The 21,336-nt window shown below is 45.8% G+C and overlaps 2 protein-coding genes across 3 annotated transcripts in view; both read left to right on the top strand.

Moving 5' to 3' along the window:
- Window positions 1-21,336, top strand: part of FAM20A (FAM20A golgi associated secretory pathway pseudokinase) — a 290,377-nt gene that overhangs the window by 20,599 nt on the left and 248,442 nt on the right. The gene's annotated exons all lie outside the window — the stretch shown is intronic.
- On the top strand, window positions 5,365-11,069 carry LOC138662775 (uncharacterized). Of its 2 annotated transcripts, XM_069748697.1 has the most exons (6): window positions 5,365-8,215; window positions 8,305-8,377; window positions 8,459-8,527; window positions 8,727-8,919; window positions 9,082-9,238; window positions 9,359-11,069. In XM_069748697.1, the coding sequence occupies exons 2-6, from the start codon at window positions 8,306-8,308 to the stop codon at window positions 10,332-10,334; spliced, it is 1,467 nt and encodes a 488-aa protein (XP_069604798.1). In that variant the 5' UTR covers window positions 5,365-8,215; window position 8,305; the 3' UTR covers window positions 10,335-11,069. The 2 variants fall into 2 exon arrangements, with proteins under 2 accessions (XP_069604798.1, XP_069604799.1); XM_069748698.1 differs by lacking the exon at window positions 5,365-8,215 and having other exon boundaries at window positions 8,288-8,377.

Genomic DNA, 21,336 nt, shown 5'->3' with positions numbered 1-21,336 from the left:
ACGCACTAAGCGGTCCGCTAGGTCTGCCGTCATTGGTACTGTACAGTCCAAATTCCTTCTGTCCATTACCTTGATATGCTCTTTGTCGTCATTTTCTGTCATGGCGTTTGTGGATTCGGGCGCTGCCCTGAATCTGATGGATTTGGATTATGCTAAACGTTGTGGGTTTTTCTTGGAGCCTTTGCGGTGTCCTATTCCATTGAGAGGAATTGATGCTACACCTTTGGCCAAGAATAAACCTCAATACTGGGCCCAGCTGACCATGTGCATGGCTCCTGCACATCAGGAAGTTATTCGCTTTCTGGTGTTGCATAATCTGCATGATGTGGTCGTGTTGGGGTTGCCATTGCTACAAACCCATAATCCAGTATTGGATTGGAATTCCATGTCGGTATCCAGCTGGGGTTGTCAGGGGGTACATGGTGATGTTCCATTTTTGTCGATTTCGTCATCCACCCCTTCTGAGGTCCCAGAGTTCATGTCTGATTATCAGGATGTATTTGAAGAGCCCAAGTCTGATGCTCTACCTCCGCATAGGGATTGTGATTGTGCTATCAATTTGATTCCTGGTAGTAAATTCCCTAAAGGTCGATTATTTAATTTATCCGTGCCCGAACACGCCGCTATGCGCAGTTATGTGAAGGAATCCCTGGAGAAGGGACATATTCGCCCATCGTCATCACCACTGGGAGCAGGGTTCTTCTTTGTAGCCAAGAAGGATGGTTCGCTGAGACCGTGTATTGATTACCGCCTTCTTAATAAGATCACTGTTAAATTTCAGTATCCCTTGCCATTGTTATCTGACTTGTTTGCTCGGATTAAGGGGGCTAGTTGGTTCACTAAGATAGATCTTCGTGGTGCGTATAATCTGGTGAGAATCAGGCAAGGAGATGAATGGAAAACTGCATTCAATACGCCCGAGGGTCATTTTGAGTATCTAGTGATGCCGTTCGGACTTGCCAATGCTCCATCTGTGTTTCAGTCTTTTATGCATGACATCTTCCGTGAGTATCTGGATAAATTCCTGATTGTTTACTTGGATGACATTTTGATCTTCTCAGATGATTGGGAGTCTCATGTGAAGCAGGTCAGAATGGTTTTTCAGGTCCTGCGTGCTAACTCTTTGTTTGTGAAGGGATCAAAGTGTCTCTTCGGTGTGCAGAAAGTTTCATTTTTGGGGTTCATCTTTACCCCTTCTACTATCGAGATGGATCCAGTTAAGGTCCAAGCCATCCAGGATTGGATTCAGCCGACATCTCTGAAAAGTCTGCAAAAGTTCCTGGGCTTTGCTAATTTTTATCGTCGCTTCATCTGTAATTTTTCTAGCATTGCCAAACCATTGACCGATTTGACCAAGAAGGGTGCTGATTTGGTTAATTGGTCTTCTGCTGCTGTGGAAGCTTTTCAGGAGTTGAAGCGTCGTTTTTGTTCTGCCCCTGTGTTGTGTCAGCCAGATGTTTCTCTTCCGTTCCAGGTCGAGGTTGATGCTTCTGAGATTGGAGCAGGGGCGGTTTTGTCACAGAGAGGTTCTGGTTGCTCAGTGATGAAACCATGTGCTTTCTTTTCCAGGAAGTTTTCGCCCGCTGAGCGTAATTATGATGTGGGCAATCGAGAGTTGCTGGCCATGAAGTGGGCATTCGAGGAGTGGCGTCATTGGCTTGAAGGAGCTAAGCATCGCGTGGTGGTATTGACTGATCATAAGAACTTGACTTATCTCGAGTCTGCCAAGCGCTTGAATCCTAGACAGGCCCGTTGGTCGTTATTTTTTGCCCGCTTCGACTTTGTGATTTCGTACCTTCCGGGCTCTAAAAATGTGAAGGCGGATGCTCTGTCTAGGAGTTTTGTGCCCGACTCTCCGGGTTTATCTGAGCCAGCGGGTATCCTCAAGGAAGGAGTCATTGTGTCTGCCATCTCCCCTGATTTGCGGCGGGTGCTGCAAAAATTTCAGGCGAATAAACCTGATCGTTGTCCAGCAGAGAAACTGTTCGTCCCTGATAGGTGGACTAATAAACTTATCTCTGAACTTCATTGTTCGGTGTTGGCTGGTCATCCTGGAATCTTTGGTACCAGAGAGTTAGTGGCTAGATCCTTCTGGTGGCCATCTCTGTCACGGGATGTACGTACTTTTGTGCAGTCCTGTGGGATTTGTGCTAGGGCTAAGCCCTGCTGTTCTCGTGCCAGTGGGTTGCTTTTGCCCTTGCCGGTCCCAAAGAGGCCTTGGACACATATTTCGATGGATTTCATTTCTGACCTTCCCGTTTCTCAAAACATGTCAGTCATTTGGGTGGTCTGTGATCGCTTTTCTAAAATGGTCCATCTGGTGCCCTTGGCTAAATTGCCTTCCTCCTCTGATTTGGTACCTTTGTTCTTTCAGCATGTGGTTCGGTTGCATGGCATTCCTGAGAATATTGTTTCTGACAGAGGTTCCCAGTTTGTTTCAAGGTTTTGGCAAGCCTTTTGTGGTAGGATGGGCATTGACCTATCCTTTTCCTCGGCTTTCCATCCTCAGACTAATGGCCAGACCGAACGAACCAATCAGACCTTGGAAACATATCTGAGATGTTTTGTTTCTGCAGACCAGGATGATTGGGTGTCCTTTTTGCCGTTGGCTGAGTTCGCCCTTAATAATCGGGCCAGCTCGGCTACCTTGGTTTCTCCATTTTTTTGCAATTCTGGGTTCCATCCTCGTTTCTCTTCAGGACAGGTTGAGTCTTCGGACTGTCCTGGTGTGGATTCTGTGGTGGATAGGTTGCAGCAGATCTGGACTCAGGTAGTGGACAATTTGATCTTGTCCCAGGAGAAAGCTCAACTTTTCGCTAATCGCAGACGCCGTGTGGGTCCCCGACTTCGTGTTGGGGATCTGGTTTGGTTATCTTCTCGTCATATTCCTATGAAGGTTTCCTCTCCTAAATTTAAACCTCGTTTTATTGGTCCGTATAGGATTTCTGAGGTTCTCAATCCTGTGTCTTTTCGTTTGACCCTCCCAGACTCCTTTTACATACATAATGTATTCCATAGGTCGTTGTTGCGGAGATACGTGGCACCTATGGTTCCATCTGTTGAGCCTCCTGCCCCGGTTTTGGTGGAGGGGGAATTGGAGTATATTGTGGAGAAGATTTTGGATTCTCGTGTTTCTAGACGGAAACTCCAGTATCTGGTTAAATGGAAGGGTTATGCTCAGGAAGATAATTCCTGGGTTTTTGCCTCTGATGTTCATGCTTCCGATCTTGTTCGTGCCTTTCATGCGGCTCATCCTGGTCGGCCTGGGGGCTCTGGTGAGGGTTCGGTGACCCCTCCTCAAGGGGGGGGTACTGTTGTGAATTCTGTGGCTGAATTCACTCCTGTGGTCACAAGTGGTACTGCAGCTTCTGAGCTTCCTCCCTCAGGTGTTCTGGTGAGCTCGTTAACTGCTTCATTACTTAACTCCGCCTGATGCTGCTATCCTTGCTCCTTGTCAATGTTTCAGTGTTGGATCTGAGCTTCTCCTGATTGTTCCTGTGACCTGCTGCTCTGTATAGCTAAGTGCTTTTTGCTTTTTTGTTGCTTTTTTTCTGTCCAGCTTGTCTTTTGTTTTGCTGGAAGCTCTGAGACGCAAAGGGTGTACCGCCGTGCCGTTAGTTCGGCACGGTGGGTTTTTTTTTGCCCCCTTTGCGTGGTTTTGCTTTAGGGTTTTTTGTAGACTGCAAAGTTCGCTTTACTGTCCTCGCTCTGTCCTAGAATATCGGGCCCCCACTTTGCTGAATCTATTTCATCCCTACGTTTTGTCTTTTCATCTTACTCACAGTCATTATATGTGGGGGGCTGCCTTTTCCTTTGGGGAATTTCTCTGGGGCAAGTCAGGCCTATTTTTCTATCTTCAGGCTAGCTAGTTTCTTAGGCTGTGCCGAGTTGCCTAGGTAGTTGTTAGGCGCAATCCACAGCCGCTTTTAGTTGTGTTTAGGATAGGATCAGGTGTGCAGTCTACAGAGTTTCCACGTCTCAGAGCTCGTTCTTGTATTTTTGGGTATTTGTCAGATCACTGTGTGCGCTCTGATCGCTAAGCACACTGTGTTTCTGGATTGCCTTCATAACACCTGTCATTAGCAAACATAACACCGTACCTCTGCCTCTAACGTGTCTTCTCCTTTGTATAATACCGTACCTCTGCCTCTAAGGTGTCCTCTCCTGTGTATAATACCGTACCTCCTCATCTAACGTGTCCTCTCCTGTGTATAATACCATACCCGCGCCTCTAACATGTCCTCTTCCGTATATAATACCATACCTGCGCCTCTAACGTGTCCTCTCCTGTGTATAATACCGTACCTCTGCCTCTAACGTGTCCTCTCCTGTGTATAATACCGTACCTCTGCCTCTAACGTGTCTTCTCATGTGTATAATACCATACCTGCGCCTCTAACGTGTCCTCTTCTGTGTATAATACCGTACCTGCGCCTCTAACGTGTCCTCTCCTGTGTATAATACCGTACCTCTGCCTCTAACGTGTCTTCTCCTGTGTATAATACCGTACCTGCGCCTCTAATGTGTCCTCTCCTGTTTATAATACCATACATGCGCCTCTAACGTGTCCTCTCCTGTGTATAACACCGTACCTCTGCCTCTAACGTGTCCTCTTTTGTGTATAATACCGTACCTGCGCCTCCAACGTGTCCTCTCCTGTGTATAATACCATACCTGTGCCTCTAACGTGTCCTCTCCTGTGTATAATACCGTACCTCTGCCTCTAACGTGTCCTCTCCTGTGTATAATACCATACCTCTGCCTCTATCGTGTCCTCTCCTGTGTATAATACCATACCTCTGCCTCTAACATGTCCTCTTCTGTGTATAATACCGTACCTCTGCCTCTAACGTGTCTTCTTCTGTGTATAATACCGTACCTGCACCTCTAACGTGTCCTCTCCTGTGTATAATACCGTACCTGCGCCTCTAACGTGTCCTCTCCTGTGTATAATACCGTACCTCTGCTTCTAACGTGTCTCTCCTGTGTATAATACCGTACCTGCGCCTCTAACGTGTCCTCTCCTGTGTATAATACCATACCTGCGCCTCTAACGTGTCCTCTTCTGTGTATAATACCGTAACTCTGCCTCTAACGTGTCTTCTCCTGTGTATAATACCATACCTGCGCCTCTAACGTGTCCTCTCCTGTGTATAATACCGTACCTCTGCCTCTAACATGTCCTCTCCTGTGTATAATACCGTACCTCTGCCTCTAACATGTCCTCTCCTGTGTATAATACCGTACCTCTGCCTCTAACGTGTCCTCTCCTGTGTATAATACCGTACCTCTGCTTCTAACATGTCCTCTCCTGTGTATAATACCGTACCTCTGCCTCTAACGTGTCCTCTCCTGTGTATAATACCTTACCTCTGCCTCTAACGTGTCCTCTTCTGTGTATAACAACACACCTGCGCCACTAACGTGTCCTCTCCTGTGTATAATACCGTACCTCTGCCTCTAGCATGTCTTCTCCTGTGTATAATACCGTACCTGCGCCTCTAACGTGTCCTCTTCCGTGTATAATACCGTACCTCTGCCTATAACATGTCCTCTTCTGTGTATAATACCGTACCTCTGCCTCTAACGTGTCCTCTTCTGTGTATAATACCGTACGTCTGCCTCTATTGTTTCCTCTCCTGTGTATAATCCTCTTCTGTGTATAATACCATACCTGCGCCTCTAACGTGTCCCCTCCTGTGTATAATACCGTACCTCTGTCTCTAGCGTGTCCTCTCCTGTGTATAATACCACACCTCTGCCTCTATTGTTTCCTTTCCTGTGTATAATACCGTACCTCTGCCTCTAACGTGTCCTCTTCTGTGTATAACAACACACCTGCGCCTCTAACATGTCCTCTCCTGTGTATAATACCGTACCTCTGCCTCTATTGTTTCCTCTGCTGTGTATAATACCGCACCTCTGCCTCTAACATGTCCTCTCCTGTGTATAATACCGTACCTTTGCCTCTACTGTGTCCTCTTCTGTGTATAATACTATACGTCTGCCCCTAACGTGTCCTCTTCTGTGTATAATACCGTACCTCTGCCTCTCAGGTGTCCTTTGTGTATAATACCGTACGCGCTCCTCCAATGTGTCCTCTCCTGTTTATAATACCGTACATCTGCCTCTAACGTGTCCTCTCCTGTGTATAATACCATACCTCTGCCTCTAACGTGTCCTCTTCTGTGTATAATACCGTACCTTTGCCTCTAACGTGTCCTCTTCTGTGTATAATGACGTACCTCTGCCTCTGTGTCTTCTCCTGTGTATAATACCACACCTCTGCCTCTATTGTTTCCTCTCCTGTGTATAATACCGTACCTCTGCCTCTAACATGTCCTCTTCTGTGTATAATACCGTACCTCTGCCTCTACTGTGTCCTCTTCTGTGTATAATACTATACCTCTGCCTCTAACGTGTCCTCTTCTGTGTATAATACCGTACCTCTGCCTCTAAGGTGTCCTTTGTGTATAATACCGTACGTGCTCCTCCAATGTGTCCTCTTCTGTGTATAATACCGTACCTCTGCCTCTACTGTGTCCTCTTCTGTGTATAATACCGTACCTCTGCCTCTAACATGTCCTCTTCTGTGTATAATACCGTACCTCTGCCTCTACTGTGTCCTCTTCTGTGTATAATACTATACCTCTGCCTCTAACGTGTCCTCTTCTGTGTATAATACCGTACCTCTGCCTCTAAGGTGTCCTTTGTGTATAATACTGTACGTGCTCCTCCAATGTGTCCTCTTCTGTGTATAATACCGTACCTCTGCCTCTACTGTGTCCTCTTCTGTGTATAATACCGTACCTCTGCCTCTAAGGTGTCCTTTGTGTATAATACCGTACGTGCTCCTCCAATGTGTCCTCTTCTGTGTATAATACCACACCTCTGCCTCTGTGTTCTATCCTGCGTATAATACCATACCTCTGCCTCTAACGCATCCTTACCTGTATATAATACCGTACCTATGTCTATAATATGTCCTCACCTGTGTGTAATACCCTACCTCCATCTCTAATATGTCATCACCTGTGTATAATAGCGTATCTTCTTCCCTAACATGTCATCATCTGTGTATAATACCATACTTCGATCTCTAATGTGTCATCACCTGTGTATAATACCGTAATTCCATCTCTAACATGTCGTCACCTTCTTCTTCTTCTCTGTGTATAATACCGTACAGCCTCCTATAATGTGTTTTCATCTATGTATAATACCGTTCCTCTATGTCTAATGTGTCCTCTCCTGTCTATAATACCATACGGGTCCTCATCTCTGTATAATACATTACCTGCGCCTCTAACGTGACCTCTCCTGTGTATAATACGTACCTCTGCCTCTAACGTGTCCTCTTCTGTGTATAATACGTACCTCTGCCTCTAACGTGTCCTCTCCTGTGTATAATACCACACCTGCGCCACTAACGTGTCCTCTTCTGTGTATAATACCGTACCTCTGCCTCTAAGGTGTCCTTTGTGTATAATACCGTACGTGCTCCTCCAATGTGTCCTCTCCTGTTTATAATACCGTACCTCTGCCTCTAACGTGTCCTCTTCTGTGTATAATACCACACCTCTGCCTCTGTGTTCTATCCTGCGTATAATGCCGTACCTCTGCCTCTAACGCATCCTTACCTGTATATACCGTACCTATGTCTATAATATGTCCTCACTTGTGTGTAATACCCTATCTCCATCTCTAAGGGTGGTTTCACACTTGCGTTTTTGTCTGCAGCGGTTTTTTTTCTTCAAAAAAACGCATGCGTTATTTTTCCCTATATTTAACATTGAAAACGCATGCGTTTTTAGTGGTACGCGTTTGGTCGCGTTTTGAAATGCATGCGTTTTTTTACTGCATGCGTTCATTTTTCAAAATGCAGCTTGTAGTATTTTTGAGGGGCGTTTTTTAGACCAAAAAAAACGCATACGTTTTCATGCGTTTTTTTTTTGGACCAAAAATGCATTGGAGTCAATGGGGACGCATGCGTTTTTTTGTGCATGCGTTTGCATGCGTTTTTTTGACGCATGCGTTTTTTTTTTAACAATGGTTGAATAGACTGTAGATAAGGTGGTCTAGACACTGATAAGACTCCCCCATAGCAGCAGGGTTATAAAAGGAAGGTTGGGGGAAGTTTCTGGTCACTTCTCATCAGACTCCAAAGAAGACAAGACCCTGCTCGGACGCATTGGTGGACAAGACCCAGAGCAATGTGAGTATATCCTAGCCAATGCATTTATTTTTAATTTTTTGGATCTACATGTCCTAATTTCTTCTATTTTTTTTTTCAACATGCATCAGAATGTCTTCTGCGGAGTCTTCATCTGATGAGGAGTTTGAGCCACGCCAGTCAGAAGTGGATCACGTCAGTGAGGTTAGTTTTTTGTCCTTCAGCTTGGTAAGTATTGACTGTCGCGTCGACACATGAGACAATTTGATATTTTTTTTTTTATAGAGCACTTCAACTGAGGGACAGAGAGGGACAGAGCAGCGGAGTCAAGGTCCGGTGGGAAGACGTCAGCGGGTATGTATACAAGGCAGACTGTCCTCATTGTAATATTCTTGAATCTTCCTTTCTGTACCCTTGATTTTCTTTTAATTTTTCTTTTATGATCCTTTTCTTAAAGTTGACCTTCATATTCCTGCCCTTTCTCATCTTCTTTTTTTTTTTCTTTTTTCCCAATGTGATTGAGCAAACTTATATGATTTTCTTTTACTTTTAGGTTTCACAACGGGACGACGACCGGATTGATAATGACCTCCTTATCACTCTGGTCCAGGAGCGAGTCCCGTTGTGGGACGGCCGGGATCCACAGCACGCCGTCAATAGTACGCTACGTCGTTTGTGGAGTGAGGTGGCCCAAGCGTTGTGGGATGGCTGGGAGAATGCCCCGCCACGGGTCCGTAATGCATTTGGTAAGTATTGCACTGCAGTGTGAAGCAGCAGAGACCTTGGCCGGGCTCTCTTGACTGTGTGTGATGAAAGAAACTTTTTGGAGTTTCTGTCATCACAGACAGTCAAGAGAGCACGGCCAAAAGTACTTTTTCTGACCATTATATGTTTTTGTTATTTCACAGTTGAGAAAATAAGAACACGTTGGCGTTCCATGAAGGACCGCTTCAACAAGGACCTGCGTGCAGAGAAGAGTGCAGCTAGTAGTTCCGGAGCAAGGCACCGGCTCTACAAATATCACCGTGTGCTGGCCTTTTTAAGACCGGTCCTTCTCATGAGAACGTAAGTATTTCTCACATGCTTCCGGTTGTATTGCATTGACATAATCTGTAATTTTAAATTCCACAGGATGTACCGTCTTGCTATATTTTGGTATTAATTTTCTGTGTTCTTTTTTCACAGCACACACTGCACGACTGTCGCACCAGGTTCTGGAGCGGTCCTTCAGCCGGCAGCCACGGACCCGTCCCAGCCATCCAGCAGCGCAGCACCAGGTGGGTCTTCCACACTCACTGGAGACCAGGGGGCTGGCCCATCAGGTCTTCCCCTTTCGCAGTCCTCTTTCGCTGCACCCATTTTTGCGGGCTCATCCCGGCAGCGACAGAGGGCTTCGGATAGGTCCCTCATGCCCGAGTTTTTGCACTTGAGCTCGGTTTTACACGAAGCTATCAAGGCTTTAGGTGACAGAATGGATGTGTCCCATAACCTCTTAGAGTGCCGCATCCAGGATGTCGCCAAAAGCGTTGATCAAGTGAAAGCCAACCTCCAGAAGCCAGCTCATCATTTTTTTAATCAAATCCAACAGGGCATGTCGGAACACCTTAGCCCTGATCTCCAGCTGAGTGTGATGCAGGCCTGCAATGTTGCTTTTGTGCAGGCTATGCAGCAGAGTCAGAGTCGTAATGTGGCGGCATATCCAACTGTGCCGTCACTGTCACAAGTAAACACCATTCCTACCTCTGCTGCATACCACTGCACGGCCACCTCTATTCCCTCAACAGGTGTACTCCACTACAGCACCAACACGATGACGAGTGCTGTTGGACATCCCACCGCCACCACCGTGACAACCGCTGCTCCGGCTTGGACCTCCTCCGCTGACACCACGATGACGCAGGACCCTGGCGTGGCTTATCGGCCCGGCCCCCTCCCGATGCAGCAGGACCCATCCATGGCATATCGGACCGGCCCACCCCCGATGCAGCAGGACCGAGGCCTGGCATATCGGACCGGCCCCCCCCGATGCAGCAGGACCGAGGCATTGCTTTCCGGGCAGTACACCCCCCCATGCAGCAGGACCCAGGCCAGGCGTATAGGACGGCCCACCCCCCCATGCAGCAGGACCCAGGCATGGCGTATCGCACCGGGCCCCCCATGATGCAGCAGGACCAAGCCATACCTTTCCGGGCAGGATCCACCCCGATGCAGCAGGACCCTGCCACGGCTTTATGTTCCCCCCCACCAGCAATGCAGCAGGACACTGGTATGGGCTTTGTTCCCCCCCCCCAACGAGGCACCAGGACCCTGGGAGGGTTTTATGTTCTCCCCCCCCAACGAGGCACCAGGATCCTGGGAGGGTTTTAGTTTCCCCACCCCCAACGAGGCACCAGGACCCAGGCGGGACTTTATCTTTCCCCCCCACTACAATGGTGTTGGACTCAGACGTTGCCGAGCGCTCCACAATGGAGACGGACTGTGTTATTGTGGAGCCGGGTCCTGACGTGTCTCCCGCCCACACTCTACAACCTAGCCCAAGAAGACATCCCCCAACCAGGAAAACCCAAAGAAAAACCGGCAAAACTCATAAAAAACAAAAAACTCTGATTATTCCTCCCCCATCACCTACCGATGTGTCTCAATTGTCTGTTGTGTCTCACCCTTCCAGTGTGTCTCAAGGCCCTCATGTTTTAAGCCCCATCCCCGAACTTCCAGACCCTTCCAGTTTTCTTGCCCCTTCTCCTGCCACCTCTGCCTCCTCCACGGTGAGCCAGGCTTCAGTTCTGAACACCCCCCAGTTACGTCACTCAACCCCAAGCCGGCGCGGTACAACCCGTCGCGGTACAAAAAAATAAATTTGTTTGTGTTAATAAAAAAAAAGTTTATTTGCAACAATTATGCTTGGTTTATTGTGTTTTTCACCGGTCTCAATACACACCAATACACTTCGCCACACACTTATTCTTTTGGCCAAAACATATCTCCAGTAGTATAAAATATAAGACAACATCAATATGTGTTTCTTTAGTTTACAGATATGAGTTGGCCAAAAAAATAGTAGTTATTTCCATACTCTTATTTTTGTACCTAGTGTAGTGTCACTGTACAAAGAGAAAATGGTGGAAATCAAGTTCAGTACTCAACTGAACCGGTCAGATGTCAAAATAGACACCTGACCTATTTAGTTGATTACTGACTTGTCTATTCACCATATTCTATATAGCACATTATGTGACAATGGTTGTCAAACTGATGGGACAATGGTTGTCACACGCTACATATCTATGCTCAACTGGCCAGGTGTAAGAAATTGTGAATTCATGATCATGTATATGTTTATCATGAATTCATTATTTCTTACACTTGACTTGATGGGTATAGAGAGCGTGACAGTCTTGACGCAATGACGTCAACAAGATTACCAATAAATAAATAAAAATTTGGTTCCATTATTATAAGTATGCGGACCGTGTTTTATATCATTCTTTGTAAAGCAAAATAGGGAGTGCAACAGAGGTCAATTATGATGAAAAAATTAAAATTATTACCTCATCAACTATTACCCACTCCTGGTTTTGGATTACAAAATATGATATACATATCTACTGCCCATCTTTGGTCAACCTTTGTTTAGAGAGTAAAAAGATAGGAGACATGGTCAACACAACCAACACTAAAGTTTATTAATTAGAAAAATTTGTATCAGTATTTAATAATTGGTAAACATAAACATACAACAGGACATTTACACAACATTGTCCTGCCATGACACCTGTCCAATATCGGACACAAAATAGGCCGCAAATTGGTCCCGCATAAGACCAACGGCTGCAGTTGACCGCATCGGGTGATGGTGAAAATCAGGCAATGGGTGTGAAACTGGTTCATCAAGTTCAATGTGGGGTCGCTCCTTAGCCATTATATAATTGTGTAGAACCACACAGGCTTTGACCACCTCGTCCACTGTTTCAACTTTTAGATTGATGGCTGTTGCAAGAATGCGCCATTTAGCAACCAGAATGCCAAAGGCGCACTCTACGGTTCTTCTGGCCCTGGTCAGTCTGTAGTTGAATATTCTTCTAGTGTGGTCCAAGTCCCTACTAGAATAGGGCTTCAGGAGATTTTCACACATCTGGAAGGCCTCATCACCAACCATAACAAATGGCAGCGGTGGGCCTTGAGTGTTGGGGAGAGGCTGTGGAGGGGGAAAATTAAAATTGTTGCCATACACCCGACGGCCCATATCCGAGCTCTTGAAGGTCTGGGAATCATTGCCACGGCCAAAACCTCCAATATCCATGGCGATGAAGTGACACTCCGCATTCGCTATTGCCATGAGCACTACCGAAAAATATTTTTTATAATTATAAAACTCAGATCCGGTTCTGGCAGGTTTGACAATGCGGATGTGCTTTCCATCCACCGCCCCTAAACAGTTGGGGAAATCACACACGTTGAAAAATGTATTTGAAATTTCCCGCCACATGTCCATGGTGGGTACGGGTATAAACTCCTCACGGAGTACATTCCATAACGCACGACAGGTGTCCACAACAATTCCGGACCGGGTTGGGATTCCAAGGCGGTTGGAAGTGCAGGGAAGATAAGCTCTCTCCTGTGGCCAGAAATGTAGAAGAAAAAGAAACAAAAAAAACATTTAAAATCGGCTCTTAATGGTGTGTTTTAAATAAGAAAAAGGTAAAAAAAAAAAAAAAATACATGTCATAACCAAAAAATTGGACTGTCATTGGTTTAGTTTTGGAACGTACCGTAATGTCACTAACAGACGTTCCTCGGGTGGAATTGCTCTACGGAGCCGTGTGTCCTGTCGCCGTATGGAACCTTCTACACGAGACAGTAAATCCCGGAAAGAATCTTGAGACATTCTCGTGTAATCCTGGAATTTCTCCGGGTTGGCATTCAGCTCCGCATAGAGCGTGTGATATGCTCCATGGGTCTCACGCACTTCAATGATGGGGTGCCTCCAAAAACGCCGACGCTGTCTCCTTCTCCATCTTTGGCGGTTTCGGTCTTGCTCCCAAGCAAAAACACAGGCAAGGAAAATCTTGAAGCTGAACTCCAGTTTGAAATAAAAGTTCTCCATTGAAAGATCCATCATGACACCGGAAACAGTAGCAAGCTCTGAAAATTTCTGTACCCCTAGGGTCTATATATTGAGAGCCAATCATGTACGCCCTCTCTATTCCCATTGGTTGTGTCTGGTAACCTTTTTTTTAAAATTTTTTTTTTTTTTTTTTAAATGCCCAAAAAAACGCAAACGCATGCAAAAACGCATGTAAACGCGTGCGTCAAAAAAACGCAGCGTTTGCACGTGTTTACATGCGTTTTTGCACCATGCGTTTTTTTTAAAAAACGCATGCGTTCAAAAACGCAAGTGTGAAACCAGCCTAATATGTCATCACCTGTGTATAATAGCGTATCTTCTTCTCTAACATGTCATCATCTGTGTATATTACCATACTTCGATCTCTAATGTGTCATCACCTGTGTATAATACCGTTATTCCATCTCTAACATGTCCTCACCTTCTTCTTCTTCTTTGTGTATAATACCGTACATCCTCCTATAATGTGTTTTCATCTAATACCGTTCCTCTATGTCTAATGTGTCCTCTCCTGTCTAAACCATACCTCCTCCTCTAACGTGTCCTCATCTCTGTATAATACCGTGCCTCCTCCTCTAATGTGACCTCACCTGTGAATAATGCCGTACCTCCTCATCTAATGTGTCTTCCAACTCTACCTTTCTATGATTTTATGATCCAACAACCTTTGAAGCAGAGACCTCCTGCATTGAACATGTGATTAAAACATGATATTTGCTGGGTAAAATGACAGTAAGATTGAGATCTGTACACGCAGAGGCAAGTAATTACACTTCAAGGCCAAATCTTCCTCTCTTCCAAGAAAGCTGGACAATGGCAGTAGACTTTATGTTTCCTATGTCCAGATATGAATATTGGAGTTTGCATTGATCTGATATTTATGGTAGATTTTCAGCGTCATAGTGAAGGGAAGAACAGGATTTATTCACTGACATCGTCCTAAGGCCGGCAGGACCCCTCCAACTTAAGAACGGTCAAAGGGATGATGCTATACATGTCGTGTTTCACCTCTGTAAAAAGAGGAAATCGCGATAATGAACATGACGACAATATTTCCCCACTTGGACCTCGAGGGGCAAAGATACAAAGATATTCTGTAAGTTGAGGAACTCATAAATTTCTGAAGGGCCGAGAATATCCCACAAACAGCCCCCACATGAGCTCATCAAGGGGAGGTGTGTGGGTGGAACTTTGAGGTAATAAAATACAATAGTTGGGTTTGGGTCATTTGTCAGGACTTAGAAGGTACAGCTTGCTGTAGGTTCTGTCCGTTTTCCAATCGCAGTGCCTCCCTCTGAGCCATTTCCATGACATCAGGTTTAGTCATTTTTGTGGAGACACGAGGGTCAGTGGGTGCTCTCGTCTGCTTGCCTGGCTGTCTTTAGGAAGACTGCACGGACCAGGGCTCGTCCCAGTGAATGTGTGTACTCCTACCCCGTGAGCAGAACATCACTCAGACAACACAGGGTCAGGGTAACACACTGTGGTAATACTTTACTGGAACGACACATAGAACAGTCCCCGAAAGTATACACCCTTCCACTTGCTCACAAGGCATAGAACCTCTGAGACTTTGGGGCATCCAGAGCCAACCAGTAGCACCCCGCTTTTGGTGAGCTTCCACAGAGAGGAGTTAGTGGCAAGTTTAGGAAGTTGACTGAGTACAGCGAATAATGTGGCCAGGTGACCTCATTGTTCCAACCTGGGTTCTCCAAGCATCTTTGTGGGTTCCGTTATGGACAGTAGAGCAGATCTGTATTCCACCAACTGGAGCCATGGTTCCTGGGCTGATGTTCTGTCTGGAGACAGAGGCAGGCCCCTTTATACCCAAAGCTCTCATTCAAGGCATTCTCCCACAGGACTGGGAAAGGAGGGTGGAGGTAGGCCCTCATTGTTTGATTGTTCAATTAGACAGCATTGTTGTCCTCAAAGTTGTGCAGAATAGTACACCACAGGGGGCTGATAAAATATGCAGTCAGCAATAATTTAACGGTATACAACAAAGCAATACAGGTCAATGAACAGACTCACATGAAGTAATTGCTCATATCATTTGACCTAGTGAACAAATGAACAATACGTCTGGCAGGATTAAGAATAATTCAACCCCACACCAGTGACCAGATTGAAGCTGTATCATCACAATTTTCTTTCGTTATTCCTTTTTATTTTATGTAATTGTTTATAGTGTGTAGTTTTGTTCCCATTTGATATCATCTTGCAAATTTTATACTGCCTATCTTTCTGGATTTAATATATAAACTTTAATAGTTCTGTTCCTCTTGTTCTGTAAACCGCAATCATCACAATTTTCTTTCGTTATTCCTTTTTATTTTATGTAATTATTTATAGTGTATTGTTTTATTCCCATTTTATATCATCTTGCATATTTTATACTGCCTATCTTTCTGGATTAAATATATAAACTTTAATAGCTCTGTTCCTCTTGTTCTGTAAACCGCACCCCTGGAGCCATATACCTCCTGTAACTGGTGTCCAATAAACCTGTATAGATGGTTTGTGATGGCAGATAATGGTTCTTTTGTTATTGTGGAGCTGGCAGTGACCGTGCCAGGTTATATACAGTATATATATATATATATATAATATATTCCATGCGTTGGACTCGGACGTGCATATCTCATACGCTCACTCTGAGTTCCCCAATAACTGGCCTAGTAGTGGAAGCAGCAGCAGCCTCGTCCATTATTCGTCACTCATAGGCATAATTGTCCTGACGATTAGAGGCAGCAGAGTTGCATTTCCTTCCTTGACAATTGGTGGCAGAGCTGAGACCTGTGTGATCTCTCTAAAGGTAAGTTCACACTAAACGATATCGCTAGCAATCCGTGACGTTGCAGCGTCCTCGCTAGCGATATCGTTCAGTGTGACACGCAGCAGCAATCAGAATCCTGCTGTGATGTCGTTGGTCCGGACTAGAGGGCCAGCACTTTCTTTGGTCGCTGGCTCTCCCGCTGACATCGCTGAATTGGCGTGTGTGACACCGATTCAGCGATGTCTTCGCTGGTAACCAGGGTAAACATCGGGTTACTAAGCGCGGCCCTGCGCTTAGTAACCCGATGTTTACCCTGGTTACCGGCATCGTTGGTCGCTGGAGAGCTGTCTGTGTGACAGCTCTCCAGCGACCAAACAGCGATGCTGCAGCGATCTGGATCGTTGTCTGGATCGCTGCAGCGTTGTTTAGTGTGAAGGTACCTTAACAGTGGTGGGATCTGCGTGATCTCCCCCCTGCTTTATTTGTGACATACTGGTGGCGAGCAGTGGGATATTAGTGGCTGGATTGAGCAATCATTCCTGTCCTTGCGAGGATTCTGTGCAGAGTTTTCAGGATCAGCCGCAGTGTTTCTTTATAATTGGGGCAATCCTGTACGTGTAGCAGTTACACCCCTCCCCCATCTCTTGTTTTTCTATGCTTTCTTTTATTTGGCAATCATGGCTACAGTAGGGGAGGCTCTTGCTGCCATTTGTTTAGGCAGATTGACTCTACTGGCAAAAACAGGTAACAAATCCTGTTACAACAGGATGCAGAGCAAGTCTGTCACTCAAGCCCTGATGAAGGGGAGTCATGCCAAGACATCGACAGCGCTGGAAGTCTCATCAGAAAACCAGGGTAGGATGGACCCGCACCTGCAGATGGACTTACTACACATCAACACAGAAGATTAGGAGGTACGACTGGAGCGGACCCAGCAATTCCAAGAGCGAGAGGCTCTTGATCGAAAATCCAAGTGAGAGCATCAAGCCGAGCATCAGGATGAGCAAGAGGTGGATACAAGCTGAACGAGAGGCATGGAGAAACAGAGACTACCAGCTGGCGTTAGCTCAACTCCAGAACGGGCAATCTATCCCACTGTATAGTGAGTTCAGTAATGTTAACACCTTTAATCCCCGTCCTGAGCATTTTCTTGTCATGAACAAGGATGCGGACTTGGAAAATGCCTGAAGACAGTACCAGCTGTCTCATGACCAGCGGGCCTGATATTTAACCCCACACTGAGCTACAAAGTTCTGGAAGTGGTTGTCTCTCTCCTTCGAGACCAGGATGGAAACTACAACCCCTGGCAAAAATTATGGAATCACGGGCCTTGGAGGATGTAAAAAGCTGATCACAGACATGGCACAAAACTAAAGTCATTTCAAATGGCAACTTTCTGGCTTTAAGAAACACTAAAAGAAATCAAGAACAAAAAATGTGGGAGTCGGTACTGGTTACATTTTTTAACACAGCATAGGGGAAAAATTATGGAGTCACTCAATTCTGAGGAAAAAATTATGGAATCACCCTGTAAATTTTCATTACCAAAACGAAAACCTGCATCAAATTCGACCTGCTCGTTATTCTGCATCTAAAAAGGAGAGCTGCTGCACCAAGTGGACTGACATGAATCATGGCTCCAACACGAGAGATGTCAATGGAAACAAAGGAGAGGATTATCAAACTCTTAAAAGAGGGTAAATCATCACGCAATGTTACAAAAGATGTTGGTTGTTCACAGTCAGCTGTGTCTAAAATCTGGACCAAATACAAACAACATGGGAAGGTTGTTAAAGGCAAACATACTGGGAGACCGAGGAAGACATCAAAGCATCAAGACCAGAAACTTCAAGCAATATGTCTCCAAAACAGGAAATGCACAACAAAACAAATGAGGAACGAATAGGAGGAAACTGGAGTCAACGTCTGTGACCGAACTGTAAGAAACCGCCTAAAGGAAATGGGATTTACATACAGAAAAGCTAAACGAAAGCCATCATTAACACCTAAACAGAAAAAAACAAGGTTACAATGGGCTAAGGAAAAGCAATCGTGGACTATGGATGACTGGATGAAAGTCATATTCAGTGATGAATCGTGAATCTGCATTGGGCAAGGTGATGATGATGAACTTTTGTTTGGTGCCGTTCCAGTGAGATTTATAAAGATGACTGCCTGAAGAGAACATGCAGATTTCCACAGTCATTGATGATATGGGGCTGCATGTCAGGTAAAGGCACTGGGGAGATGGCGTCATTACATCTTTAATAAATGCATAAGTTTATGTTGATATTTTGGACACTTTTCTTATCCCATCAATTGAAAGGATGTTTGGGGATGATGAAATCATTTTTCAAGATGATAATGCATCCTGTCATAGAGCAAAAACTGTGCAAACATTCCTTAATAAAAGACACATAAGGTCAATGTCATGGCTGCAAATAGTCCGGATCTCAATCCAATTGAGAATCTTTGGTGGAAGTTGAAGAAAATGGTCCAAGACAAGAATCCAACCTGCAAAACTGGTCTGGGGACAGCAATCAGAGAAAGATGGAGGCAGATCGATGAAGATGAAGAGTCCTGTGTGACCCTCATTAAGTCCAGGCCTCAGAGACTGCAAGCTGTTAGAAAAGCCAGAGGTGGTGCAACAAAATACTAGTGATGTTTTTTTGTCTGTTTGTTTTTCATGATTCCATAATTTTTCCCCTATGCTTGGTTACAAAAAGTAACCATTACTGACTACCACATTTTTTGTTCTTGATTTCTTTTAGCGTTTCTTAAAGCCAGAGTTGCCATTTGAAATGACTTTTGTGCCATGTCTGTGATCGGCTTTTTTGCACAAAATTAAACAACTGAAGGAACATCCGCCAAGCTGGTGATTACATAATTTTTGCCAGGGGTTGTATGAGGCCATGAAAAAAGTCCATGAAAAGGAAATATCAGCTGACTCCTGAGGTGTATTGAAAAAAGTTCCGGGTCCTCCAACATGGACCTCATGACAGCTACAGTGATTTGGTGGACACGCTCAGACCCAACTTTGAGCAGTGGGTCCACAGACTATTTGTCACCACCTTCGAGGAACTAAAGGACCTGAAGGTGAAGGACCAATTTCTTCTTCTTTGCCCTGTAAAGGTGCAACAGTTTGTGCTGGATCGGAGGCCACTAAAGCAGCACAGAATGCAGATACCTATGAGGCCAACTATGTATCTAAGGTGCAGACAATAGCCGTAACCTGCTGGAAAGGGGGTAAGCCAACTCTCCATGACTCTGCCAGCCGGTGCTCTAGGGGTCTTGCCCCATCTTCCAGCGATCGAACTGGTCACATCAGCCTCACCTTCCCATAGAGGCAGAAAAAGTACCCCACATTTCAGGACCAGAGCGCTACATAGACTGTTGTTTTTGTGGCTGGGTCGATGGGAAGGCCCATAAAAATGTGCGACCACTTACTGTGGGTGATACGGTCACTTTGAGGCTCAGGGACACCGATGCAAAAACAACCCTCATCTGCCCTTAATGTGTGTTCCCTGAAGAACTTATCCCTGGGAAGACCCAGACTGTTACCTCTGCCTCTCACAAGCCTCACCTGTCTATAATACCGTACCTCTGCCTCTCACAAGTCCTCACCTGTCTATAATACCGTACCTCTGCTGTTGTGAATTCCGCTCTTGGGCTCCCTCCGGTGGTTGTAAGTGGCACTTTTGTGAGTTCTGCTCTTGGGCTCCCTCTTGTGGTTTCTAGTGGTATGGCTGCTCCTTGGAGTTAGCTGTCATCAGCTGCCTCCACTTATCGTCTCTTCTGCTCGGCTATTTAAGTCTGGCTCTTTCTTCAGCCAGTGCCACTTGTAAATGGTTCCTGGTTGGATTCACATCTCTTTGGAGTTCCCTGTTATCCTGACCAGTTCAGCAAAGCTAAGTTTTTGCTTGCTCTTTTCTGCCCATAGATTGTGGACTTATCCATTCTGTACTTTCTTTGTTTGTCCAGCTTATCAGTATGAATTAATTCTGTCTTGCTGGAAGCTCTGGGAAGCAGATTTACCCTCCACACCTTTAGTCAGGTGTGAAGATTGTTTGTAAACTCTGCGTGGATTTTTTGTAGTGTTTTATACTGACCGCACAGTATTCCATCCTGTCCTATCTATCTAGCTAGACTGGCCTCCTGTGCTCACCCTGGTTTCATTCTGTGTATGTCTTTTCCCTCTCCACTCACAGTCATTATTTGTGGGGGGCTAATCTATCCTTTGGGGATTTTCTCTGAGGCAAGATAGCTCTCCTGCTTCTATCTTTAGGGGTAGTTAGATCTTAGGCTGTGACGAGGTGCCTAGGGAGAGTTAGGAGCATCCCACGGCTACTTCTGGTGTTGTGTTGAGCATAGGGACTGCGGTCAGTACAGTTACCACTTCCTTCAGAGCTCGTTCCATGTTGCTCCTAGACCACCGTATCATAACACTCTGCCTCTCACAAGTCCTCACCTGTCTATAATACAATAAGTACATAGTCCAAGAAAACGCTGGAGTTCAGTCTCATCTTTTGTAGCTGACGGCTATTTTTCTTTCTTCTGTGAGGTGTCTGGCACCCTGAAGGAGACAGTGACCCAAAAATATCACTTGACCAAGGCAGAACCGAAGTTTCGAGGCCGAAACCCGACAGTTCAGATCTGCCAGATACTTGCGAAGGCTAACAGTGGCAACAATGGCTTCCTGCTCTGTCTGTGCACACAACAAAAGATTACCCACATACTGAAGCAACGTGACATAAGGATATTCTAACTGTCAGGGTTAACCCCTTTCTGACATGGGACGTACTATCCCGTCGAGGTGGGGTGGGCCCCCATGACCACGGACAGATAGTACGTCCAGCGCGATCGGCGGCGCTCACGGGGGGAGCGCCGCCGATCGCGGCCGGGTGTCAGCTGCCTATCGCAGCTGACATCCGGCACTATGTGCCAGGAGCGGTCACGGACCGCCCCCGGCACATTAACCCCTGGCACACCGCGATCAAAGATGATCGGGATGTGCCGGCGGTGCAGGAAAGCATCACGCAGGGAATGGGCTCCCTGCGGGCTTCCTTTTGTGAATTCTGTGTCAGAGCTCCCTCCTGTGGTCACAAGTGGTACTTCGGCTGATTCTCTCTATGAGCTTCCGTTGGTGGAGGAGAGTGGTACTGCGGCTTCTGAGTTTCCTTCCTCAGGTGATGTGGGGAAGTCGTTAGGTGCTGCTCTATTTAACTCCACCTGGTGCTCTGATCCTGGCCTCCAGTCAATGTT

The sequence above is a fragment of the Ranitomeya imitator genome, chromosome 2 (assembly GCF_032444005.1).
Source record: "Ranitomeya imitator isolate aRanImi1 chromosome 2, aRanImi1.pri, whole genome shotgun sequence".
NCBI lineage: Eukaryota > Metazoa > Chordata > Amphibia > Anura > Dendrobatidae > Ranitomeya > Ranitomeya imitator.
Note: the sequence above shows the minus strand (reverse complement) of the source record. Positions and strands in the feature narration are given on the sequence as shown.